This window comes from Pimephales promelas, chromosome 2, assembly GCF_988280905.1.
Source record: "Pimephales promelas chromosome 2, fPimPro1.hap1.1, whole genome shotgun sequence".
Taxonomy (NCBI): Eukaryota; Metazoa; Chordata; class Actinopteri; order Cypriniformes; family Leuciscidae; genus Pimephales; species Pimephales promelas.
In genome coordinates this window covers 7,243,591-7,270,893 of record NC_142770.1, presented here as the reverse complement: position 1 = coordinate 7,270,893, position 27,303 = coordinate 7,243,591, and the positions used below count along the sequence as shown (strand labels likewise).

General features: G+C 44.9%; 1 protein-coding gene across 2 annotated transcripts in view; it reads right to left on the bottom strand.

Annotated features, from left to right (window-relative positions):
* bcor (BCL6 corepressor) overlaps nucleotides 1-27,303 on the bottom strand; it is a 48,279-nt gene that overhangs the window by 8,228 nt on the left and 12,748 nt on the right. The window contains exons 2-10 of one of the 2 annotated variants that reach the window (XM_039682470.2): nucleotides 23,907-23,987; nucleotides 19,990-23,001; nucleotides 18,692-18,748; nucleotides 18,093-18,288; nucleotides 15,955-16,242; nucleotides 14,576-14,965; nucleotides 10,790-11,091; nucleotides 7,132-7,410; nucleotides 223-389 (exon numbers count right to left, since the gene is read on the bottom strand). In XM_039682470.2, the coding sequence (XP_039538404.2) occupies nucleotides 223-389; nucleotides 7,132-7,410; nucleotides 10,790-11,091; nucleotides 14,576-14,965; nucleotides 15,955-16,242; nucleotides 18,093-18,288; nucleotides 18,692-18,748; nucleotides 19,990-23,001; nucleotides 23,907-23,909 (4,694 nt within the window). In that variant the 5' untranslated portion in view covers nucleotides 23,910-23,987. The remainder of the gene's footprint in view (nucleotides 1-222; nucleotides 390-7,131; nucleotides 7,411-10,789; nucleotides 11,092-14,575; nucleotides 14,966-15,954; nucleotides 16,243-18,092; nucleotides 18,289-18,691; nucleotides 18,749-19,989; nucleotides 23,002-23,906; nucleotides 23,988-27,303) is intronic. The other variant, XM_039682471.2, reaches the window with a different exon arrangement.

Below are 27,303 nucleotides of genomic sequence, written 5' to 3'. Positions count from 1 at the left end.
TCTTGCGGTAATTATCCAAGCTAAGATTCTCGGCCTCTTCTGTTGTTGTAAAGCCATTATTACCAAACATATAATTACTGACATTGAGTGTGCGCGCGTCAGCACATGTGCGCATGTGTAATTACCAGCGCTGCATCGGCACACACATTCTCAGGAAGTCATGGAAACCAATCCAGCATTGTTTCGCCTAATTTATGTAGGTGACATCACGCATGCGTTTACCTGGTGCCGTCCTGTGCGCTGCAGTTGATGTCGGCCCCGTGCTCCAGTAAGTGCTGTACGATGGAGAGCCAGCCACGGGAACAGGCCTCGTGGAGCGCGCAGTAACCCGCATTATCCCGATGATTCACGTCACACACTTTATTCTCCAGACAGTACAAAACCACCTCCTACAGCGAGAGAGAGACAGAGACAGAAGACGAGTGGTTACTATGGTGCAGCGAGGAATGAAATTCATTAAACACCATTAAAGAGCGTAGAGACAGAGAGAGAGACAGGCTGAGAGCAGACAGACAGTTCTTGCCCAAAGCTGATTATTGATGTGTGAGGTATCAGGGGTTTTACAGGCGAATCCTGCCCCAAGCCTGCTGTTCACTTTCTATACGAGACGCCTGAGACGGCACTATGTGTGTGTGTCTACAAGCAGCAGCAGTGTAGGAGCGACTTGAAAGGTGGGGGAAAACGTGAGCGGTGCTTGCCCGTGCAAAACCGGCTGCCGGGATGTTTGTGTTGGCAACACTTTTTTCCATATTTTCACACCTCCTAGATATTTTAGTGCCTAAAAATGTCTGGGACTCCCGAGGTCCCTCCGGGGAGACCTCTGCACACCAACCCAAGCCAAAAGAGCCCAACAACATGCTAAGGGTGTTGATATGCAGTTGCTAAGGTGTTTTGATTTTTGGTTAGAATGTTGCCATGCAGTTCCTGAGCAGTCGTTAGCATGTTACTATGTGGTTGCTAGGGTGTTCTGGGCTGGCACAATTTCTAGAACCTAGAATTCTATGATTTGGGATGCAGTTTTTGCATAAGTTTGGTTTATAAAAGAAGTAGGCCTAATACCATAGCATTACGGAGGTTTCCGCAATTTATATTGGCATTGCAGCTGATATCAATATGATCGTCCCATTTGTGCTTCCCGCCATTGGCATATACACTGATTAAAAACATTGTCTGGAAGAGGGCAGAATTACAGAGAGCCCTCGTGGAATTAATTGGAGAGTTCTTCCGCAAGCTCGGATTTAAAGGAACTCCCTCATCCATCACTGCGAGCCTCATGCATGGTGGCAACAAAAACAAGCAAGCACACACACACACACACACACACACAGATGGGCTGGAGAGGGGAGGGCTGGTGTCCGCTCGGCGCTCAGACGAATGAGGGCATTAGGATTCAGGAGGCGTAGCGCTCGCACTTCAACTCTGGCAGCTTCTCAGAGAGCACATTCAACCCCTCCCTCGACAGAGTCGCACAGTGGTACGACCTGCCCCACGCTGCTGCCAGCAGCTCTGCCTCGCGCTTCCCGCCGGCTCCGTATCCAGGATACGGCATGCCGCCGGCATGACTGAAAAAAAGCCCAAGCCGTTAGCAGGGGCGCCGAGCCGTTAACGAGCCCAAACGGGAAGCTCTCGCTCCAGCGCGGATGTTCGCTTCCATCAGCCTGGAGAGGTGGACCAAAACACATGGAAGGTAAAACACACACACCCCAACCACGCTCAATTACTGAAAGCGAGCCGCGGTTCAGGAGAGAATTTCTCTATTTCCGTTTATGTTTCCATCGCCTCATTCCCTTTCCAGCGAAGTCTTTCTCTCTCTCCCGCCTCAGGGAGTTCCTCAGTGTTTGCAGGCAGGAGAGCTGAGTGTTACATTAAACAGACAATAAAGCTGTGTTACACGCAGCCTAGCGAGAAAAAGATTTGTCGTGAGAACTGCACTTTGCTGTGGCGTTTCCTCCCCCGTTGTCCCCTGCAAAAACGACTCCCAGCTAACAACTGCAATCAATGCATCACTCAAGAGACTTAACCCCTTCGCAACGGCAATCCCACAAAACAAGACGCCAGGACAGCTCGGGACTGAACCCAAAGTACAACCATTTCACCACAACCTCAAAGCCAAGTCAACCCAACCCACATCATAAAAAAATAAAAGAGCAAGAACTACCGCTCGCTTTGGGAGAAAGAGAGACGCTCAGACAGGAAAGAGAAGGGGAAGCTTTACAGGGCAGACCTGAACTGAAACCAGTCTGGGTCACTGCTAGGCTCTAGTCAAATTATGATCCTGGCTGATAGAAGTTGGAGACCGTTTATAAAGAGTTTGAAACTCTGAGACAGTTGATAAACTGTTATAGAATTGAGGCAGCTTTGCGTGGATTGTTTTTCAGAGTCTAATGTGTAGCGGCTTCTTAATGATCCTCTGGCTACGCACAGTGCTGACGAATGTTCTAATTTTACACGCAACTCAGGAAAAAACAGCCTTCAGACTGAGCAGGCGTCACGTTGCATTGGAAAGTGAGCGGCTAGGGAGCGAGACAGACAAAAAAAAGACGACAAGAAAGGGCAGGATATGCAGAGGGGGGAGATGGAGCGTCGAAACTCCCTCAGCGTGGTTTTAAATGAGAGAGCCATCATGGCTGGAATGGGAGTTGTGATAACAGAGGGGAAAGGGTTGAGGTGGCCTCCGCAGAAGAAGTACATCATTAACGGATCGGGAATTTCCCTGACAGCCGGCCAGGACGGCACTGAACGTGGGGACGAGTGTGAATGCGTACATGCGCGAACATGCGATATCGTCTTGCTCAGCCAGACCTCTGACTAAACGGCAGATTGCAAACCACAGTTTGTTTTTACATGCCGTTTAAGGGTGGGTTTACCTGAGATAGATTCTACCACAATAACAGGGCACACAACTCTTAAAGACAATTCGTCAAATCCAGTGACTAGTTCTTCCAGAAAAGTGATAGCTACTATAAACCCAGCAGGCTGACTGATTTGAAAAATCCCTGTGTGCCTTTAGTCTCGGAAGTTGCATAAAGTCAGCCAATCAGTTTAGCACTCGCCAAATCAGGAAAATGCTTTCCAGTTTTGTGTGAAATATGCATCAGACAGATTTTGTGCGGTCCGATGGCGTCTGTGGCCGAGACTGCAAAATATAACTGCTGTCGCTCTGAGAGTTGAAGGTCTATATCCTGCCATTTGCTCAGGCTTAGCAGACAGTGACAAAACAGGGTGCGACACACGCCTCACTGACCCTATGAACACACACTTTCTGCTGCAACTGCAAACATTCCTCACACGTGAACATAGTTTAAACACACGTAGTACATTTCTATTTTTATCCAGTCAATAAGTGTCTAAAACATAATTGACTTTCATTGTATGAGGATTTTTTCTCTCTCCAAATTTAAATAAGTAAATAAATGTTGAAAGGACTCTTTTTTTTTTAGGTGAGCTGTCCCTTTAAATAAACGTGATGAAATACCACCGTTACTCAATCAGGAAAACATTCCCTGTTTTTTTTAATTCTATAATATGCAAATTTAAAATAATCTGAGAGGGAATTTAGATCAGATTAAGTTGCAGAGAATGCATTCCACAGGGTTATTTCAGGTCACAGGCTGTGTTTTGCGGTCAACGTCTAGATCAAAAGACCCTTAGCACGCGGTCTTGAACGGACACATCCTGGCCAGCGGACACGCTCACGCAGTCAAACTGTGGAAAACACGCAGGTTTTTCCACTCGCGCTTGCTTGATGCAAGCCAAAATGACTCAATCACACACGTACAGAGAACCGCTTGAAGGCGCCCAGGAGTTTCATCAAGCCAAGAATGGTTTGTTTTGAAGGTGCGTGCCCATGAGAAAATGGAACCGAGAGCGCGCGCAAAACTACGTGCCTTTTGCATGTTTACTGCTGTTGCGCTGGGACTAAGATGGAGTGCCACGTTTAAGTGTGAACTCTCGTTCTCTCGCGCTCTGAGACACACACACACACACAAACGAGCAGCTGCCGCGGTCTGTGTTGAAAGGTTCGGCCGAGCAGTCATGTCATATTTCCGAGCTCTGGCAGCGCCGCGGAGCTGCTCGTGGCTTAACACACACACACACAAACAGAGCGCGCTGGCAGCTCAGTGCTCTGCTCGCGGCTTATCTCTCACACACAAACACACACACAGAGAGAGAGAGCGGCTTCCTGTCTGAGGCAGGAGAGCAGGAGGGGGAACGGAACGAACGAGGACTAGAAAAACAAGCCGCTGTCGACTGACAGAAAAAAACACACACGCGGACGGAAGTGGGTCTGTCCCCCACATGCTATGGGCCGACGGGAGGGTGTAGGGGAGGGTGTAAGAGGAGAGAGAGAGAGAGAGAGTATGAGGAATACGGGGTGGGAAAGATTACATTTTATCTCGCTTCCTCTGACACACACACCGCACGGATCGGCCACCGTATCTGTGGCGCACGCACAGCCCCGCGAGAACAGCCGCCTTTAACCGATGTCACCAGGCGCATTTATAAAGCCATTAGAGCAGAATTAGACCCCGAGCGCCAGCGGGGAAAATCACAAAGCCCTCAGACTCAGCGGTAACGAGAGCCCACGCTCTCGACAAGCGTTCGAGAAAATCCACCGCTAGCGGAACACTAGCGCTCTGCAATCTGGGGGGAACATTCAGCTGGTAAAAAAAAGAATATAAATATGAATGTTTTTAAAATAGTTGAGCTATTCGTATACAGTGTAGCTATTCGTGAAAAAAAAAATGTTTATATTAGTTCAACGTTAGTTTAGCTAGTAACAAAGAACAGTTTAGCTATTCGCAAATGAAATGCTAGCTTTTCCGACTAGAATAAATGTAGGCTATAGGGAAGGACTTGCTATGCTGTCGTGTGAGTGACAGTTTTCCCCGCCCTCGTGCCAGTAAGTACGTCATCAGAGAAGAGATGTTTTTGCAAAGGGAGAGGCCAAGTTATTTTAAATAAAGCTTATGAGTGCACATTAACTAAATAATGAACTAAAAAAAAGAATGATGTGCACGAACAAATCATTAACAAATAGCCTACTGTAATATTATTTTAAAAATATATATAGAAACTGTCAATTTTAATTTCATGTTGTTGTGTAATTGTACAGACAGCTTTACTGAAAAATAATTTAGCTGTATAAAAACAACGTTTAGCTATTCGTAAACAATAGATATTAGAACACAATTAGTTTATCTATTAGTAAAGAAAACCATGTGTAAAAATCTCAAATTTGTCTGTAAAATCAACAACAAAATGCCAATTCTTCCTTTTCTGTGAGAATTAACAACCTTTTTTTGTGGTCAGAATAGCAGAAAAACCTCCCTCTCTTTCCGTGGGCCTAATGGCGGGCGTTGGTTTGGGCGACGAGAGATTGGGAGGTGTGCGGAACGGACGGCTAATGGCTTAAAACAGCGCGTGTTTAGCACCTCCAGCCGAATGATTAATTAACGTGGAGATTACGGAGAGCACTTGTCAGATCGCTGATTGGACCTTAATGGCAAAGAGCCATTCTGCCTGAGAGCAGAATTACCGACAGAGTCTAGCAACCGCAGCAGAATCAGACAGAGAGAGAGAGAGAGATTGATAGGGCTCTTTCACACATACACACACACACACACACATAACGATAGGTTTCAATCAGCACACAAAGGCCAGTTTTGTCTGAGTCATAAAAGAGGGAGGCAACAACCAAACACAAGTGTAAATAAGCAGCATCGTAACACAAGCGAGACGTCAGCACTGGCGGAGTGTAATGAAAGAGTGTGTGTGTTGCAGTAAAACTCTTGGCGTGAGAGAAGAAATGCAAACAAGAGATGTAGGGGGATGGGAACTGCAAACGTATGTGTGTGTGTGAGGATGTGTGTGTCAGTGTGCGGCCACTTCAAGCACACAAAACAAAAAATGGAAGGAATGGAACACAACGGAACGTGGCATCCCTAGTTGTGAGAAAACAAACCACAGACACATGTGGATGCGTGTTATAGGCAGAACGAGAGAAAAGATGAAAGCGGCAAATGGGAAAAACAGGAAAAAGACCAAGCGTAAAACTAGCTTGATGATTCCGACACCACACAAGCGTGTTCTATTCTGGAACAGCACCACTGTCTCGGTGATAAAAATGCTCCGTAAAATGCAATAAGAAACTTTCCCTTTCAGTGGAATTCAAGGCACCGCTGCGGAGCGAGAGGGGGGGGGGCTGGGGAAGGAGAGAAATCATGCGCTCGCAGCAGTAATCGCTCATTTCCTGTTCTCCGTGCCAGTCCTTTCAGACGCACTGCCGGAACTAATCCAGCTCCCCATTAATCTGCACAAATTGGACACGGAACGCCGCGCCATTCCAGAACCCGCGGAACCACCGTATTCCAGAACTGTGGAATACAACTGAATTCCAGAACAGCAGGGAATCTACTAACGGACGAGACTAATGCATGTCCGGTTGCATTAAAAAAATACTGTTGCGGAGATATAAAACTTTATTATATTTAAAGGCAAGAAAGCTGAATTTTAATAAAATTACAAGTCGCTAGTCTCATTACCCATAATTGATCAGTGTAAGGTATTTTAAGGAGAATGTTTGTTTTTGTAATCTTCAATCAAAAATGTATTATTAATCAAATTAAAACCCAAAGAATGTTCAACTATTTCTTATAAAAAAAAAAAATCAAATGCGGTTTCATGTTGTCTTTAAAAATGCTGCAGTGTTACAAAAATATCAAACACTACCAACATTTATTAAACTCAAAAAGGCTGACTACAAGATCAGAGATGGCGTGCAAAGGGTTAAGGTTCTCCAGTTCGACAGAGGGAAGAGCAAGGACAAGCGCGCCTGTGAAAGCACGGGAATGAATGTGAGCGAGAAAGGTTTGAGTGGGAGTGCAAAAGCCGAAAGGAGAACGGGATGAGACAGCGCGTATGTGTGTGTGTGTGTGTGTGTGTGGAAGCGAGAGGCAGCGTCGCAAGAAGGGGGAAAAAAGTGTGTGTGCGCACACCAAGCGATCGCTCTGTGCCTGTCAGGGGCTCTCGCATGTCAGACTCAGTCTCACGCAGAAATAATGAGATGCGAAGAGAGCGGGAGAGGGCAGAGAGAGAGAGAGTCGCACACACGCGCAAATACACGCTTACCTCATATCCCAGCCGCGCTGCTCGCTGTAGTAGAGTCTCGCCTGCGTTCTTGTTGACGATGAGTCTGCGTGCTTCGGGCGGCATGGGCCTGCTGACTGGTGGCTCCGCTGACACTGGAGGTGTGGGGGCGACCGGAGGTACTGGTGCATCCGGAACGGCGCATGGAGGGGTTGGGGGTGCCGCGGGCTGGTAGGCAGGAGAAGGGGGGCATGGTTTGACCGGGGAAGTTTCGTAATCGGAAAGAGATGCTGGCCGCTTCTGAGCGGAATGCTTCACCACCTGGAGGGAGGGAATAAAAATGCATCACTTTAACATTTATGACAGATCGCAACACCATCGCAAGGCCTCGGATTTCACACACAGGCGTTGAAAGTCACAGTATGTGGCGCCACAAACACGTTAAGGCGGACGCTCTGTACAAAGAGAGAGAGGACAAAGGAGTGACAGAGCTACAATCACTTGGTGCCAAGAGACAGGCGAGATGGAGCGCTAATTAATCACAGCGACAAGTTCATAGTCGGCACTGCGGCAGAATCGGCGAGAGATTAAAATTGGAAAATCGTTTAAAAATTTTGCTGTGAAAATTGACAAATGTGAAGTTACTATGGAAGTTTGTTTCCACCATGGAATAAAAAAAAATTAAAAGATAATTTTTTCCTCACAATTGTAAGATATAAATTCGCAATTCTGACTTTTTTTTTCTCTCGCAATTCTTTCTTCATAACTTGGAATTCTGACATTTTTCTCGCAAGTCTTACATCTTTACTCAAAATTAGAAATTCTGACTTTTCTCGCAACTGAGATATAAACTCGCAATTGCGAGCTATAAAGTCCAGTTCTGAGGGAAAAGACTTATCTCACAATTCTGTCTTTATAACTCGCAATTCTGACATTTTTACGCAAGTCTAACATCTTTTCTCAAAATTTTAAATTCTGACTTTTTTCGCAACTGATAAACTCTTAATTGCGAGCTATAAAGTCCAATTCTGAGGAAAAAGACTTTATCTCAATATTCTGTCTTTATAACTCGCAATTCTGACATTTTTCTAGCAAGTCTTACATCTTTTCTCAAAATTCGAAATTCTAACTTTTCTCGCAACTGAGATATAAACTCGCAATTGCGAGCTATAAAGTCCAGTTCTGAGGGAAAAGACTTCTCACAATTCTGTCTTTATAACTCACAATTCTGACATTTTTACGCAAGTCTTACATCTTTTCTCAAAATTTTAAATTCGGACTTTTTTCGCAACTGAGATATAAACTCGCAATTGCGAGCTATAAAGTCCAGTTCTGAGGGAAAAGACTTCTCACAATTCTGTCTTTATAACTCGCAATTCTGACATTTTTACGCAAGTCTTACATCTTTTCTCAAAATTTTAAATTCTGACTTTTTTCGCAACTGATAAACTCTTAATTGCGAGCTATAAAGTCCAATTCTGAGGAAAAAGACTTTATCTCAATATTCTGTCTTTATAACTCGCAATTCTGACATTTTTCTAGCAAGTCTTACATCTTTTCTCAAAATTCGAAATTCTAACTTTTCTCGCAACTGAGATATAAACTCGCAATTGCGAGCTATAAAGTCCAGTTCTGAGGGAAAAGACTTCTCACAATTCTGTCTTTATAACTCACAATTCTGACATTTTTACGCAAGTCTTGCATCTTTTCTCAAAATTTTAAATTCGGACTTTTTTCGCAACTGATAAACTTGCAATTGCGAGCTATAAAGTCCAGTTCTGAGGAAAAAGACTTTATCTCAATATTCTGTCTTTATAACTCGCAATTCTGACATTTTTCTAGCAAGTCTTACATCTTTTCTCAAAATTCGAAATTCTAACTTTTCTCGCAACTGAGATATAAACTTGCAATTGTGAGCTATAACGTCAAATTCTGAGGGAACATTCTGTCTTTATAACTCGCAATTCTGACATTTTTTTTCTCGCAAGTCTTACATCTTTTCTCAAAATTCGAAATTCGGACTTTTCTCGCAACTGAGACATAAACTCGCAATTGCGAGCTATAAAGTCCAATTCTGAGGGAAAAAACTTTATATCTCACAATTCTGTGTTCATAACTCGAAATTCTGAGGAAAAGTACTTCCATAAGTAACTATTCCCACATAGTTGGATGATTTTTTTTAGCAGTAGTGGAAAACTTAGCCCAGCGACAGTGCAGGAAACAGTGTTTCCCACCATAAACCAAGAACAAAAGTGTGACTGTCAACAAAGGTTTCTCACTCACACACCCCACATGGTCAGCAAGGTTATTTTTGGCCTGCAGTTAAATGTGCCGAGACTATTTACACAACTACAAATTCCCCATAAACACATTTTTAACAGAACAACGTGCATCTACTGTGAACATTTCTGTTTTCTCTTGCGAGCTGGAAAGCTGCAGACGCCGATCCGTCAACGATCGTGTTCCCCGGCAGGGAAAGTTAAACAGGAAACAACGGAAGACTTTGGCTCTCTCCCACTCCCTTTATCTCTCCCACCTTCCGCGTGCGAGTTCTCTATCTGTGGAGCGCAGTAGGGCAGCGGATGAGTGCGTATGTGTGTGTGTGTGTAGGCCGCAAGTTCATGCGAGCAGACTGAAGGTCGGGAAAAGGGGGGGGTGATGATCAGGCGGGAACTCCACCCACCCCCGAGGAGTTCCAGAGCGCAGCAGCTGTCAGAGTAAACACACACACCGCACGCACACACACAGAGATCTGCCAGCCCAGTAACAGCGCAGGGAAAATGAGCGTCTCAAAATATGACGACTGACATTTACTTGGTCGTCATACTTAGATTAGACACACCAAGATTAACTCAACCCCTAATCCAACCCCTGAAAAAAACATTTTTAGAATGAAAAATATATATTATAAATATATAAATATTATCATACATATTTACTTAATAAATATTATATTATAATTATTATTATTTAGTACTGCAAAATTGATTAATCGCAAATATAAGCGAAAAAAAAAATAGGAGTAATTTTTTTCCAATTGAGGATCTCCCCAGTGTCATGATTTGGAAAATGTCTCTCACTTCTCATGTAAACCCCCACACACTGTATTGTGTAAACACCAACATAATATTTTCATACGAGTGTGTTTGTCTGCTGTAAACGATGAACTCAAGGTGTGTGCGTGTTTGTGTTCGGCTGCAGAACGCAGGCTACAAGTGTGTACGCTACATCTGCGTGCGAGATCGCAACAAGGAGAACGCAGGCTGTGTTATTTAAAGAATGCACAGCGTGTTCACTGGGGAATCATTTTCCTTGACGGAGAGAGAAAGAGACCAGAATTCCGACCCGGCCTTCACTCCTCCCCTCCCTCTCGGTTGCGTCTCTCCGCTGGGAGTCTGCCTTTCAGCACAAGAGGAGGTCAAAGCAACCGCACTCTAAACACACACGCTATGACCCCCTCCCGTGTCCGTTGTGCCGTCCCAGAGAGCCGCGGTGCTTCCCTAATTGGAATGATTAACATTGTTGTGATTGGAGACACGTTTTTAAATGGTTCCTCGCTGAGCCCGGGAGAACGCTTGGGTTTCGAGCCAAAGCAAAGAGCATGGTTAACCTCGCACACAGAGACAAAGAAAGGACATTCTTGTGTGAATAAACAAGCACCTCGACCTGTTATAACATCGACATGTGCAGCAGCTCTTACCTTGTGTTGGTGGGCGGGGCTAAGTTCAGGGCACTCCTCATTGGCTGACTGCAACAGCATCCTGCGCTCCTGTTGGCCGAGGTGCTTGGTCTTACACTGCCGCTTGCCCTTTGGCTTTTCAGGGTCGCCGTGCCGGCGCAAACGAGAAGGGAAGGTGCTGTCGGGGTCTGGAGAGGGCGAGGAGGATCCCACTGACTTCCGGTGGTCCTTGATTCGCCGTTTGTCAGAAAGGTGTGAGGGAATAGCGGAGGAGAACTTTCTTATGGAATCGCCACAAAATCCGTCAGAGAGAACAGGAATAGCTAGAGAGAAAGAGATTAAAACAGTTAATCACTTGCTAAAATCTGAAGTATTTAACTCTTTGGGGCAAATTCTGCACTTATTGCAATGGAAAATCTACATAATTCTGCAAAATGTTAACATTTGATAAAATGCATAAAGGGAAAAAATAAGTTTAAAGAAAACTAAACAAAATATTTATTGACCATTCAAAGGTTGGGGAGATGGACAATATATGTCTACGCACGTATGTTGCAGCGCAAGAGAGTTTAAAGATGAAATACATTAAAAAATAATGCAAAATTTCCCGAAAATTTTCGATATTAGACAACTTTTCAGCGTAAATTCTAAAATAAATCTCACAACACATACCAAAACGAATATTAATCCACAAATTTGTACTTTTATAAAATCATCCTCTACTTGCAAATATGTAACAGGAAAGAAACAACACAAAATTGCAAGAACACAAATCTGGGATTTACGATTTCATCAAGGGCAAAACACACACAGATCAAACCGACAGAAGCTTCCTTAAGGTCTTGTTAGGTAAATCAGACTGACAGCGGCAGAACGAACGAACGGCAGCAGGCTGGCGGCCTTATGACGGATGGACAAAGCACGAAAAGATTGACAAAAATATATGCATCCTTTCCTTCGTCTGTTTTCTATTTTGCATCACGTGACCAGAGCCCGCGCAAAGGAGCCACTTTTAAGTGATAACATCAACCGGCAGAGAAGGACAGAAGGGAAAAGAGAAGAAACATGAAAGGAAGAGCAAGATAAGAGAGGGAAAATCAAATGAAAACGGAAGCAACAGCGAACAGAAAAGGAGAAATGACGGACGTAAAAGTGGAAGAATAGAGGAGAGAGAGAGATGCAGCAGCAAGGGAAAGAGACGATAAAGGGTGAGCACAAGGCCGAGAGAGGGAGAGAAAACGAGCACGCTCCACATCTGTTCCATTATTCATCATACTCCCCGTTCAGTCGCGCACACACACACACCCCGAGAGCCCAACCGCGCAGAGGAAATCTCTCTCACGTATGCAAGCAAGCAAGAACGCCAAAGACCGAATACCACATAGCCAACAAAAACACACACTATCGACTAGCTAAACACGGTACCGATATGTCAGGCAGGCAGGCCAATTCATTGGATATTTCACAACTTAATGATCTGAATTGAACGATAACCCGATTCTGACAGCCTTTTTTTTCTTAAAAATAAGTGTTGTTGCTTTTTTTACATTTGAAAATTACATTTGTTTGTTAAATTGTTTTAAATTTTGGCTGAATTTAAAAAAAGTTAGTATTAACATTTATGTATTTTTAAAAATTTGGTGAATTGAGTAAATATTGTCTAAAATAACCATTAGAAATTTTGCACTCAAGCATAAAAACATAGTTGAGCACTATAACCAATATAGACAAACATGCGCAAATTTGCACAAGCGGGACATTTGTAAATCGTATCCTCGCCGCAAAGTCAGATCCACTTCACATCAACGGTCCCCTTAGAAATGCAATGATTTAGGTTGTTGGAGGTGAAACTGGCGGATCTAATAGGTTGGGCCGAGACAAAAGCACCTTAGAGAACCTTCAGCGCGCAGACCACCAACTGTGCAACCGTATGTGCGCGTGTGTCCATGAGAACCCATTCTCATAGGCAAACTTTTACAGCCTGCGTAATGTGCTCCTCTCCTTCAACAGGCTAATTAAAGTCCTACCCCGAGAACCCTTGAGACCGGATTCACCGCACCTACCCCACACACACACACACGCACAGAAGTGTGCGTGCTCTGCAACCTAAGTGAATCGCTCAATTAGCAAAAGGGGAGCAAAGACCTTAATGCCTTTAAAAATCAACAGAACAAAAGCAGCGTGCTAAAAACACGCGCACACACACACACACCCTGGGGCTTTACAGCGGAGAGTTTTGCATCACTGGCATGTGTGTCTTGTCCCTCACACCTCGTCATAGACAACACAAATTAGCTTGCATGTGCGTACGAATTCCCTCGGCTGAAGAGCAAGAGTATGTATGTGTGCGGTGGGAGACGGATTTTGACAGGGACATCTGGGGGATATTAGCCTCCCATTAGCACGCAACTGGGCACACGCGCACACACAAACGTAGACGCACACAGACAACAAGGCATTAACTAGCAAACCATCTCTCAGCTTGAGTAAAACCAAGATACACATGTATAGTACATATTACTCACACACACGCACAGAGTGAGGGATAGAGCGAGATAAAGAGTCTCGTCTTGCTGCTCTCTAATCCTCCTGACAGAACGCCAGCACAATATCCAGCAGCCAAGATACTGACGGGCAGTCACACACACACACACACACGTTGTTATTTGCACAGTTGTGGAAGCTCATGGCTCATTACTCTGCGGCATGCGTTTTTCTGCCGAAGCCTTTATACCAACAAGGACGCAAGCGTCTGAGAGAGTGCGTGTGAGCGTGTGCAAGTGCGGCTTGTCAATCAACAAGAATCATTATTGCCACCCCAAAGCCGCAGACACGGGGCGACGTGCTCCGCTTTCCTCTAATCTGCCTCTCTCTACTGCCGCGCTCTCGTCTTTCACCTCAGTTCTCCCCTCAGCGCTCCGTATCCTCTCTCTTTCACTCCTTTTCCACCCTTTCTCTCTGTTTTCTAACAGCTTTTCGCTCCCTCTCTCTTTGTGTCTCATTCATTCACACTGCTTGTGTCTCCCCGCTCAGTTCTCATCTTCCGAGTCCTTTTCTGACCTGCATAACTAAATGAGACTTAATCTTTGCTTAGAGCACCATTTACAGAGGTGCCATTTGAAAGAAACAGGGTGTAGTATGTAGATTAGAACGTCGTATGTAGCGTGAAAGGATGTTTGATAGTTTGTATAGTATATAAAGGTAATGTATGTGTGGGGTAAAGATTGTAGTATTATGTAGTGTAGTATGTACTACGTCAGGTGCAATGTATAGGCCATAAACTCTGTTGTGAGAAGGATGTAGGCCGGGGGTGTCAAACTCCAATCAGCCGCGCAGGGTTTAGCTTCAACCTTAATTAAACACATATGGTCTAGCTAATCAAGTCCTTTTAGCTTATTTGAAAACTACAGTTGTGTGTGTTTGGGGCAGGGTTGGAACTAAACTCTTTAGGACTGTGGCCGTCCAGGAATACCCTGGACACCCCTGGTGTAGGCCATATTATTTAGGGTGTAGGGCATAGTATGGAGGGAATCGGGTGTAAAGGGAGTGTAGACTGTAGTATATAGGGTGTAGGGTAGTATGTATTTGTAGGAGGAAGGCTGTAGGTAGGGTGTAAGCTAAACAAGGAAACCGTATAATAAAACAGGATAACAGGTGACAAAACTAATTTACACCTCCCTTTCCATCTTAAGTCCAAGGTCCTGTTGACAGGGTCCTCTATTTTCACTGACAGTCTTCTCTGTTCTACCCAGAATACTCTGTTCTCCGCTTTCAACTATGCATTTAAATGACAATCGGAAGATGTACCTGTGTCGGATCCAGTGAATTCCAGCTGTTCCTTAGTCCAGCCTCTCTCCACTTCTGCTTTCCTCTTCACCCCCTTGTCTTCAAATCCATTTGCTTTGACCTTTCGATCCACAGCAGGGACACCGTGGGCGACTCTCGGGATCTCTGGGGGGCAAGGGTCAAGCTTATCCCTCCTGGCGGTTTGAAGTGGTGGAAGAGAGGATTTGGATGTGGGAGGCAAACCCAGGTTGGGAGCTCCGAATTGCGGCCTGTCATGGTTGAGCTGCCCCTGTCTATCCCACAGTTCCTGAAGATTATGGAGGTGGCGAGGCTTACTGAGCCGAAGACCCGTCAATTCTATACACACCTTTAGATTCTTCACCTCCTGCTCAGAAGGTTGCGGCCACACGTCTGTGGAGATAGATAGGAGGCAATCCGTTAATACCTTGTATTAACATCTGGATAGGATGATCCAATTTTAGGTGGTCAGCTGGGACGAATTGCTGTGTACAACTGGATTTAACATGAATCTCAAATTCAGATAAGGGTTGATTCTGATATTGAGACTACATATATTAGCTACTAAACTGTGCCCGAATTTGTTCAGAAGATACCAGATATTGCATCCCAAGTCTTGATGCAATTTCTTTTCTTTTTTAAAAATTGGACTAGTTTAAAACCCCTTGTTTTGGCACAATAATTATGTGGTTATATGATTCAGGTGCTGCTGCATTTAGGATGCATTAGGCTGTACATTATCTCCAAAATGCAATGCACCCTGTTTACAGCTAATCTTAGCACTGTCCACTTGTGTCAATGCATAAGATGTTCATGCAAAGTATAAACAAAGGGTTGCACACTTAAAGCAGGACTAGCTTTCCGATTGTTAATTGAGTTTTTTCCTCCTAGAACACAAACACCCACAAGTTTGATCGCTTTTAAATGAAAGTACGGAGCTGAACAGAGACCCACATGCAAGCAACTTAGTTTTGCTGAGAAAAACATGCTTTCTGGGACACGTTTAAACGATGCAAGTTTAAACAAAGATTGTTTTGATGTCTGAAAACGCCCTTTAGACTGAGCACAAAGAAAGAGCGGAGAAGAGAACGCCCGGCAGTTGTGTTTATCTGGACCATGTGATGGCAATAAACACAAATCAAGATGAATTGAAAAGGCTAGCGAAAGGATCAAAGCGGGACCGAGCAGAGGAAAGGGGAAAAGAACAGATGAGCCCTGGAGAGAGAGTGAGACGTGTCAGAAAGCGAGACAGGAGGTTGGCGATAAGATGAAAGACAGCGCGGACCATCCACTACTTGGCAAAGAAAGAACCGGATGAAAAGATGGAAAAAGGGACAGATATCGTTAAGGACATTGGAGAGACAGACAGCCGAGACGTCTACCTGAAATCAGCCTCACTCTCTTTGCCGGGATGCCATTATCGTCCTCTCCTCTCGTCCGTCTCTCTCCATCTCTTTCTTCTGCGCTGTGTGTGCAATCAGGGTGGCCTTGGCTCTGTTCCAAACCCAATGCACGTTTCCTGCTCGTCGCCGTGCCAACAGACCCCTCCTCCTCTCCTTTCACATCCCTCACTCTCTTCTCCTCCGCTCGCCGGGACTGCGGGATGTCGGCTGGTGGGCCGCACCTCTGGAGCACGGGAACTCTGTTGTTTGCACATGTTGGTGTCACACCTGCATAGCCAGAAAAACACAAATGTGTTAGTCACCTGCTTGCAAAGGAAGACCTTTTTCCAAGTTCAAAAGAACCGCGACAGGCCAGTAGAGCACAAGGCCACAGATGGTGAGATATAGAGAGGAAAAGACTACAGAAAAGCAACCCACACCCCCCACCCCCACCGTGGACAGTTGCGTGTTTGTGCTAACTACACCACACCCATCCCACATGGGGAGCTAGACGGCAAACAGGGACGCGCTTGCTTGCGCTCTCTGCAAGCTTAAATTAGCCCGAAACATCCGTGCCAAGAGCACAAGCGGCAACCCAGCTCAAGTCCCGTCTCCCTCCCCCTTCCTCTCTCTCCTCGCACCCCCCCCCCCTCCCCTCCCGCTCTCTCCCGTTCTGTGTGTGGCAGTGAAAAGCGCTCCTTGAGAATGTCTCCCAGCAGCTAAGAGCAGCAGCGTAGATCAAAGACAGGCGCTAGGGGCTCACGCATCATACCGCCCGCTCCTCTCTTTCACACACACACACACACACACACACTCCCACTGCATATTGAGGCACATGCACCTCCTAAAAAACACGCACACACAAATTATTCAGCTAGCCGAATTAAGTCACACAAACCAAATCTATCAAAAATTATGCAATAGTGCGTAATTGTACATCCAAAATGACTTCTTTATCACGCTCTCCATGCCGAACAGAGCAACCTTTATACTGGCCTGGGTAAGAATACAGCCCACCCTGCCCCGGGCTCACACAGACACGCACAAAGCATGTGACTAACACCACATGCATCCCATAATTCATGGCAATGTGTGCACCATAGCAACTCTGCACCAAAACAGATCACCATGGTAACATCGTTTGCGTCACCCAGAGAGAGTTAATGTGGCCATTCCCCGAGAGCGAGAGAGAGATGTTGAAGGACAGACTGGGCATAAAAATCAAGAGAGGAACGAAGGACATGAAACATCCAGAAAGGTCACCCAAAGTCAAACAATCAATTTGGTTTCTTAAATCAATTACTTGAACTGTGTCAATTGTTGAATAGAACGGTATTCGGCAGATGTGATCAAATTAAAGCTCGGATCAAAACTACAGTAGTTTTTTATGTGGCATTTTCACCCTTGGAGCTTCACAGGAACTGCCAATCTGCTGAGCGCACTCTGTTTATGTAATCCAGAGCGCTGTTAATTGTCCGTGTGGCTGACACACATGCGAGTGTTCACGCGAACACACACACACACACACACACTCTGACCCACATGCACAGGAAACGCCTCGCCTCTGTGAAAGCCACCAGGGAGAGCGAGGTCACATAGCAGCAAAGTGTTGATTTGGAAATCTGATGGCATTAGGCCATTACCAAAGCTCAAGTGGAAAAAACAAGAGCCAAAACAGCATAGAGAGAGGGACAAAGAGGGAGAGATGTAGAGTCAGAGCATGTGCCTGTTTATTTGTGTGCTTCCTGTTTGAGGGTGGCGGTGGCGGAAGCCATGTTTACCACGTCGTTTCCTCTGGTTTAACGCTGTTGCATGGAGCGCCACAGTGCAGGGACTGTCCCTAGTGACATGGGGAGGAAGTGTACGGGGGGTTGAGGGGGGTGAAGAAAGATGGAGCACCTTTAAAACTGAGATGGTTAAGGAAGATTTCGGGAGATAGGACAAAAGGAGAGACGATGAGTGAAATGCGTGAAAAAAGCCTTGCCTGCAAGCAAGACAAAAGTTAGAGACAGCGCATACAACAGACGTTACAAGAAAGACGGAAAGTGATAGCCAGGAGAGAAAGAAAAAAGGGAGCGCTAGAGAGGGAGACGGTGCGAGAAGGATTGCGCTTGTGTGTGTGCGCGCACATGTCTTACCGTTGTGCTGCTCGGTGTGATCAGAGAGGGCCGAAAGGGCTGCGGAGGGCCTGGAGCTTGGCTGGCTCAGTTCCCAGTCTCCTGCTCCGCACTGGCTCTCTGCCAGCTCCCTCTCTCTTCCCAGTCCGGGCGCTGCAGACGACACACACCCCTCCTTCTCCTTCAGCTCCAGCTCCGAGAAACGCATCATCGCACGCTACACAGACACACACACACACAGCACAATCGTGAAACCAGATCCAGTGTTACGAGCACCAGCTGTAAAGCCTGTCTCTCATGTGCTCCAGTACAACAAAAATAGAGGGAGAAAAAAACAGAATAAGACTTGCATAAAATAAATCTGTAGTGAAAGTAGAACAGGAGCTAAAGTGCATTAGAGTCATTTCAGAAAATGCATATCAATAACTTATAACAAAAGCTAACTGATACAGGTGAAGTCAGGGGATTCATTTTACTCAAATTTGACCATGCAATTTTCAGGACCCCTAAAATAGGAGGAAAAAGAAGGAAAAAAGTCTAACTTCACAACCGCCTGTGGGCGCAAAACTAAGTGTTACTCATTTCAACTGATTAGTAGTTTAAAAATAAAATGAACTGACCTCCCAAAACGCAGCTGGTTGACTTAAATTACTGTCCTCTTGTGATAATCCTTCCATCTAAGCAATCAGAATGGGGCTCAATATCTTTTTCAATGATTTGAATTGAATATTTACACAAATTTAACACATCTGCAAACAAACATTAACTTACCATTACACAAAAAATATGGGGGAATTCAGGAAATATCTGAGAATGATATGGCTTTGAAAGCTGATGTTTAAATCATACAAACGTTAAAAGGATATGTGGAAATGCATAGAAAACACTGGGCTTTATTTAAAAAAAAAAAAAAATCCAAAATTGTGTGGGCTATCTGAAATTAGGGCATTACTTCCATCAGCCTCTCCCTTACTCTCCCTCCACTGCGTGACTATGTGTGTGTGCGCTAATGACTCTGCCAGTCGGCGAGCGCTCAGCTTGCTGCTGCTGGTAAGAACTCTAATCTTCCCCATCAGGAAAGAATGGGCCGGATTTCACTTAAGCTGGGAGGGCTGCCACCACGGACATGGCTATTGGGGGCTTGGGGGTGTGCATGTTTTTGTGTGCGTGTGTAAAGAGAGGAAAGGAGTGCAAGATGGAAGCCTGTAGGAAAGGGTGTGTGATTATGTTTGGGTATGCCCCACACACACATACTGGCCTCCAGAGCTCACCTGCAGGTTAACAGTTGCCTGCAGCATTATGTGCTAGCAAGGCCAAGGCATGCATGCACGCGTACGCGCACACACAAACATTTGGCAGCTGAGCTTCCGCACGACTGGGCAAAGCAGCCACAGACGGCACTTTGTGTTAACCCTTTCGGCCGCTGACTGAACCGCACACTCAAGCGTGTGTGTTCTTGTACAAACACACAAGTTCTCTCACGCTAACTGTAAAACTTCTGCCATTTAAGCCTGTTTGACAGATTCACAGCAGGGGCCCAAAAACTGCTAGAAAGAGAGAGCAGGAGAGGGAGAGTGGGTTACGGAGATCTGTAATTAGCAAGGCGCTCAATATAACCGAGTGTGGAAGTTAGATACAAGTGCTCGTTTCAAAGCCGAAACTGAGGTCATTGAGCTATTTTTAAAGTGTATCTGTAAATCTCAGGATGGCTGGGAAACTTTATCTAATTCAATGACAACTACTGGTCCTTGAAGAGTTGACCAGGGAACAGAAAATGTGAGGTGTTCTCAAATTATAACACTCTTACATGGCCTGAATGATTCTCAAACAGAAAATGTGACAATGACACGTGACATGCTTCATAATTGCACAAACTTCCCTAGTCATTCTAACCAACATACAAAATTGCATAACTGACCTGCAATGCTCGCTGTTCCCGGCTCAGTTTGCTGGAGTCTGCATACAGCTCAGTGGTGACGCACTTGAAGCGGTCGCCAACATAGCCTGAGGAGTTGGCTATTCTCTTAGCCAAGCTGGATCTCTTGCTTTTAGACAATCCATGTCCATCCTCCTCCTCCTCATGAGATTCTGTGTCTTCTAGTCCATCCTTGCCCAAGTCCACATATTGTTGATGAGCATGGTGCCGATCAACTTTGAATTCAACACCCTCACCTCGAGCCCTTTCGCCAGAGGTTCTGGCACAGCGTAGTGTCTGCTCTTCCAACATATCAGGTAGTGGGCTATGCTCAGAGGAGCTTTCTTCAGTCTGGCTGTGCACAGGAGAGTCAGACTGCTTCTGTGGACGGGGTGGACTACATACCTCTGTCCGTCGCTCTGAATCAGCTGGCCAGGGTACGGCAGGCTGGCTGGAGCGCAAGATCTGCATGAGCTCTGGCTCTTTCCCCTCGGAATTACTGCCACTTTCATTTGCCATCCCTGTCCCACTGCCGACTGGCTTAGCTGGCTCTTTGCATTTGACATCGATGGCACTATATTTGTCTGGCTCTGGACTGCCATCTGTGTCATCTTGGACCAGGTCGATGCAAACAATCTCCTCTTTATTCACTGTGTGAGGCTTGCTTTGAGATTTTGAGCCCAAAATGTCTTGTCTCTCTGACTCCCTCTCAGATTTGTAACTTGGGTCTGTGTCAGTGATGCTCTGGCGCTTATACGGAGTCTCGTCGTGGTGCCAAGGCTTGTCCAGGGGTCTGTGCCTCAGTTCCAGACGCTCAGTGACTTTGTGGTCCAGGGGCAGGTGGGGAGACATTAGTGGATGGACCATCTCTTGTGAGTCGTGGTAGGTCAGATATTCTCCATGACTGGGTGGGATACCATATGGGATGCCAGGCTTGGGTGGCAAACGTGCTGAATACAGACTGTTGCCCAGCATAACTGGATGAGGGTACACTGGCCCTTTTCCTGACAATTGCAAGTGGGAAAGGGAAAGACTCTCAGGTACTGGGTATGAGAGATATCTGCTAGAATATGCTAAGCTTGGAGGAAGGTAAGTTTCACCCTGAGGCATGTAAAGGTGGCTTGGAGCATGTCCATTATCTAAATGTGATTGCTGGGGCTTGAAGCCAATTTCAGGGGATTCATTTTTTTTGTGCGTCTTTGAGTGCTTTGTAGCTGTGGGGTGGCTGCCACCATGATTATTAGTTGGAGTCTTCTCTGGTGGGGTGGGAACTGACTTAGGCCATTCACCATTCATTTTGGGAGAAGGTGAGACAGATGATGGCCGAGATGCTGTAGTCATGACAATAGGTGCAGAACTTGGGTTTGAGCCATTGTTTTGGTCATCAATTCTGGAACAAGAAGAACTTCTTGACTGTGGCACCACATGTTCAAGATTCTTATTCTTGATGATGCTGGAGCCTTTGTTTTGACTAGCCTCAGAGCTGATTGTCTGGGTAGGACTTGGCACTACCCAGGAAGAAGGTAAAGTGCTAATTATCTCAGGCCTTTCTGGAGTTTTAGAAGAAGTGCTAACAGCTGGAGAAAGAGTTTCTTTTAAAAGCTCCCTGTTTGGGGGAAGTCCATAACGGGCAGTGGGGGGATAGCCAAGCTTGGCTAAGGCCTCTAATTTTGGGGGGTACCCATTGGTAGGTCCTTCGAAGTCAATGATTTTGGCAGACAGGTCTAAAGGCTTGTCTGCTGGGTCTTTGGTAATTGGCCCCTGTTGAGCTGGTTTCTCAGAAGAGGTCTTAACAGGTGAGCTGCTGCCCTTTCTTTCATTCCCCATACCTCTCGAATCCATGGTTGCCTCTTTGGCTTTAGGCTTCTGGCTAGTTGGCCGAATTGGAGAGCGAAGCTCTTGTGACATGCTGCTGATGTAGATAGGGTGAGCAACTGATGGTGATGATGATGAGGATGAGGAAGGGCTCCTATACATAGGCTTCTGGAACTCCATAGTGCTATCCACAAGAGGTGGAGGAGGTGGAGGGGGGGCTGCAGGGGGCTGAGGGGGCCGTGGTGTGGGGCGGGGTGGTTGCATTACATGGGAAGGACATGAGTCTACTGAGACTATGGAACTGGCGCTGCTGCTAATACCAACGCTGCTACTGTTGCTAACATTACTGCTAGTGCTGCTTGTGTTTTTGCTGGATGGGGTCCGGATGGACTTGCTGTTGCTGGCATTGTTTCCACTGCTGCTGTGTTGCCTATCACTGGGTGACTGATGGTGGGACTGGGTCTGCTGATGTAATGTCTGCTGCCCAAATGCTGAGGGCTCATGGTGAATCCTTGGACCAATACTTTGTATTGTTTTGTCCTGGTGGTGCATCATAGGTGATAGTGCAGTAGGGGCAACCGTTGCAGTGGGGATCCTGAGAGGAGGAGGAAGGGGTGATGATATAGGTGCAGGGGGATACGGGGGCATGAAAAACAAGCGCTCTGCACCAGCAGCACTGCCTCCTGCACATAGAGACTGGTAGGCCAGATGCTGAGGAAGGTAATGTGGTGGTTGTGAGAGGATTGATGCTTTATACATGTTCAAAGCAGTGTATTTACTAGAGTCTAAGAAAGGGTACATTCCAGCTTCATGGTAAGGACTCATCCAGGGAACCCGCAGATAGCTACCACCATTGAGACTCAGTTCTGGGGGCTTATCTCCTGTAACGACCCGTCTGTCCAACCCTAAAGCATCAGCTCCAGTCCCAGGCACCATCAGCGACTTCTGAATCCCAGGTGGGGAACTTTTATAAAGTCCAACATAACTGTTTGTGTTCTTTCTGCTGTCAAGAGACACATCTGGTTTGTAGAGCAAGTCGGGGATCCTGTCACCAACATAGCCCTTTTCTGTTGGCAGGGTCCGAATTCCCGGTGGATAAACCATCCCTCCATGAACGCGGAGGCTCTCCCGCATCAAGCTGGTCCGATCGATGCCAAGCGCACTGAGAGGGTTCATTCTGCAGGTTGTACTCGCATCCACCTGCGACAAAAGACCAGAAAGTGGTAAGGGTGGGGGAGAGGGAGAGACAACAAACAAAGAGCAATAAGACTCAAACAACGGACAGACAAGTGAACAAATGTCCAATCCAGATTAAAAACTGTAACGATCCATCCAATCTTTATCTAGAGACAACATTCACCTTTCACTAAATCAGATGGCAGATTTATCATGGAAAAAAGAGACCGCAAGTGGTAAGAGCCACAAAAATTAATCACAGCACATTACAGACATCACAAGTAGTCACGTACAAAATCAGACTTTCTTATTAAAATGTAAGAAAAAAAAGCATCTCACTCTAATCATAAACTGATTCATACGCATTAATCTCATGTTTTCCCCAAATTATAAAAAATCTAGGAAATTACAAGGCCGTCACGATATATTGCACTTTTCAAGGTCACAACAGGAGAATGCAGAAATCGTTCTTAAATGTCAGCTCCAGTGAGGTTATAGTGTGGGAAAAACAGCAGCTTTGATGTATGTTTTCTGTGCAGTATGGTAGACAGCACAGATCAGTCTTCCCATCATACCTGAGAGTGACCTGGGAGTTAAAATTATGCCAGTCCTGGCTTGTACATTCTGACAGAAAGCATCTGTCAACAATGGAAAATTCTAATGCATGAAAACAGGTGATTATGCACTTTACAATATGACAGATTGATATATTTCAATGTGGGTGGGGACAGTTAAGAAACAGAAAATGTTGTGTGTGTGTGCATATATATATATATATATATATACACACACACACACACACACATACAGTACATACACACATGTTTCTGTTAGATTCAATTAATCAATTTGACTGCACTAGTTCCAACACATGACTAACTGAAAGGGTTTACATTTATGAGCACATATTAAATGTATGAAATGGTTACCATGCTTTGAATGAGGACTCTGTCTTCTCTGTTAGTTCTCAACAGATTCTCTCGTCTTCACCATCCCATAAGGATAATTTTCTGTTGGAGAGAAAAAAAAAATCATATACATCATGCATTTCAAATGCATTTCAAAAGACTGAAAATTTACCACACATTCTATTATTTATTTCATAAACCGTTTAAGTTCCGGGTAAACAATGAACTGGAGTGAAAATTACCCTTTACTGAGCAGAGAAATTGATGTACGACTGCTAACAGAAGAGAGGGAAAATGAGAAAGGACCTCTTCATGGTGAGGCCTTGGCCTGCTTCTCACCTACACATGCCTTTATCTTCTCGACGAACAGTCACCAGGCCACATGCTTTGTTATCTCAGAGCAAGTGCACTGATAAGGAATCCCTCCGCATTCTGTACTAGTTCCAAGCAATGCAAAGCGGGAGTGTCATTACAGTGGAGAAAGGTGCGATCAAAATGAAAATACCTCTCCCCAAATAATGCTGCCCAGCCCCACAGCTTGGCAAGACATTACAGTGGTGCTTTGTTGAGTAGGCGAGCTGTGCCTGTTATTGATGGCTCTACAGACCCCAGATTTCAATAACGCAGACCCAGAGCTTATCTAGAGACATGGCCACAGTCGCTGCTATTGAAGGAGTGAGACAGTTTGCCCTCTGTCATCAATCAAACCAACCTACACACATACACAAACAGATGTGCATGCATCACTTCCATAGCAACCCGAGTCACACAAGCGCTTCAATGCTTTTAAACAAAATTTATAAAAACAATTACAAAAAGCAGTTGCATTTATGCAAAACAGTACAGGACGCATTTTTATTCACACTAACCACATGCACCCAACAGTAAACCTCTTGCATTTACTCATGAAGTTGAATTATTGTTCTATAACTACACCAGCATTAAGCAGCCATTAAAGTTAATAAACGTAAATTCTGCCCCCGTTCCCGGATCGTGTGCCTCCCTTCCCCCATCCTCCCCTGCTCTCAAAACCTAATCCGACCCTGCCGTGGGGAGCGCTGCAGAAACCCACTCGCCTTGGCCATTCAGACACGTTCTCTGCGCTCTCATTTTCCGTCCCCTCTGTGACCTGCTCTTTCATTCCGCCAGCGGGGGCGAGGACATTATGCATTTGAGTGGCGCTTCGGTAAGAGGGGTACTCGCCCCCCATGGAGGAAAGAAACCTCCGCTCTCAAAGACATCAATCACAAGCCAAGCGCGCCGGGCGCTTTGTCTGCAGGTGAGCCAAAACTGAAGCGAGCTATACATGGGTTGTTTTAACTTTGTTTCTAATCACCTTGGCTGTAAACTACATAAAAAGACTACACAAATGTTATTTTTGATACGTATTTTACGTTGTTTTTATATCCCCGAAAATATTAAATAGCTAGCTACTGACTGTCAACGCACGCGGCGCTGCTTAAAGAAAAAAATGCTGTAATTGTGCAGCGCGTGATGTTCAGCTCACTTCAAAGCTAATAGACCGTGTAGGTAGGTTGATGCATATACACAAATATAAATACGCATAGGCCTATATAAAAACAAAAAGAGCGAATTAATTAAATGGAAGAACATTTTTAAGACATTTTTTTACATTTTTTTTTAATTGGTATAATAATCCAAAAGGAGGACCAAAACAACAATAACGCCAAGTAAACTATATTATATTTGGAAACGTAACTAATTATTTGGAATGCCTAGCTTAAGACGTCTATACCAGTGTGGCACAGAGACAAGGCGCGAAAGCCATTGCTTCAGGTTGGTGTTGACAGTAGAACACGAGATGATGTTATAAAGTGCGCGGGACATGAAAGAGAGTGTTAAATGTTTATCTCCTGAGGTGTGAGTTTTTGCAGTAAGAGCTCAAGTGTAGAGAATGGAGGGACGCTGAGATCTCCTCCTGGAGCCCCAGAGGTCCCGCCAGCAGATCTCAAACTGTGGCACATCGCCAAGTCTATCGTCCCCAGCGCAGACACTCCATACAGCTTTCCCAGACAAACGTAAAGTATAGGCCTATATACTATAAAACGTAGCCTATCACATGGAGTTAGTATTCAACATATGTGACTAAGAGATTTTCATTAAAGCGTCACATTTCAAAAAGAACTGCTCTGCGGTGGAAGAACTTATCTTTATTGCCTTCAGCCTAAACCGTCCAATGTCTAACTGAACGTATCGTAAATTGCAGGTGAAATAGCCTGTTACAAACATCAGTAGGCCTACATAAATTATCATAGATTAGACTATCACATTATAGGCCTATGAGCAAAAGGCATTTGTACACTTTCATATAATATATATATATATATATATATATATATATATATATATATATATATATATATATATATATATGTATATTCTTTTTAATTGACTAAACCCTTGTACGTAGATGCACTGTTTGTTGCGGTTGCTTTACGCATTTGATTGTTGAAAAAATACTTTCAGAGAAATAAATAGTTTTATATAAATATTTCCACTACAAGGTAAAAAAATGCTTTATCTTGATCATTTAATAGCCTATTAAGTAGCTAACTTAGTGCATATAAGACTAAACCGAATTCTCCCAAATACACACAACTAATATTTTCACGCATGAAATAGGCTAATGGGGGAAATCATTTAATAGCCTATTAAGTAACTTAGTGTATAAGACTAAACAGAATTCTCCCAAATACACGCAACTAATATTTTCACGCATGACATGGGCTAATGGGGGAAAACAGGCTACAGCTTGAATAAAATTTCGATTTTTACCAATAAATATAGATTTAATCTCTGATAGGTCAGCTTCATTTGATTTCACTCATAGTTTTAAAATAAAAATCCAGCCATCCAGGTCTAGGATAAAAACTTTAGTCCCGTTTAAAACAATAAAAAGTAGGCAATAAAAAATTATTAGAAAAAAAACACTCAATATAGTATCATTATCATGACCTTCATACCAAAAGAAAATATCAGGCCCTGGGACATCGGAAAAACACCACTTTAGTCCAGAAATTGTCTATTAAAAAAACCAGAAATCTATAGCGCACCTTTCAGTTAAACATTATGCGGGCAGGGCGCGGATATTTAAGACAACATGTACAAAAGTGATTATTTGCCTGCAGACATTCAGCTGCGAGAAGCGATACGAATTGCTGCGAGCCCCACGCGCTGGCAGCGCACACATTCCGCGTGCGGCCCCCGCAGCCATTCTTTCTCTCTAGCTCTCTTTCTTTCTCTCTCACCTCCCCGTCTGCCTCGTGCGCTCCGCGCTGCTTTGAAATGGTGGGTTGCGTGCGTGCTCTCTAGAGACTACACAGCGCTTGTTCTCTCTAACCCTCTCTCTCTCTCTCTGTCTTTCCCCCCTCTTGCTGGCGCATACAAATCGATACGA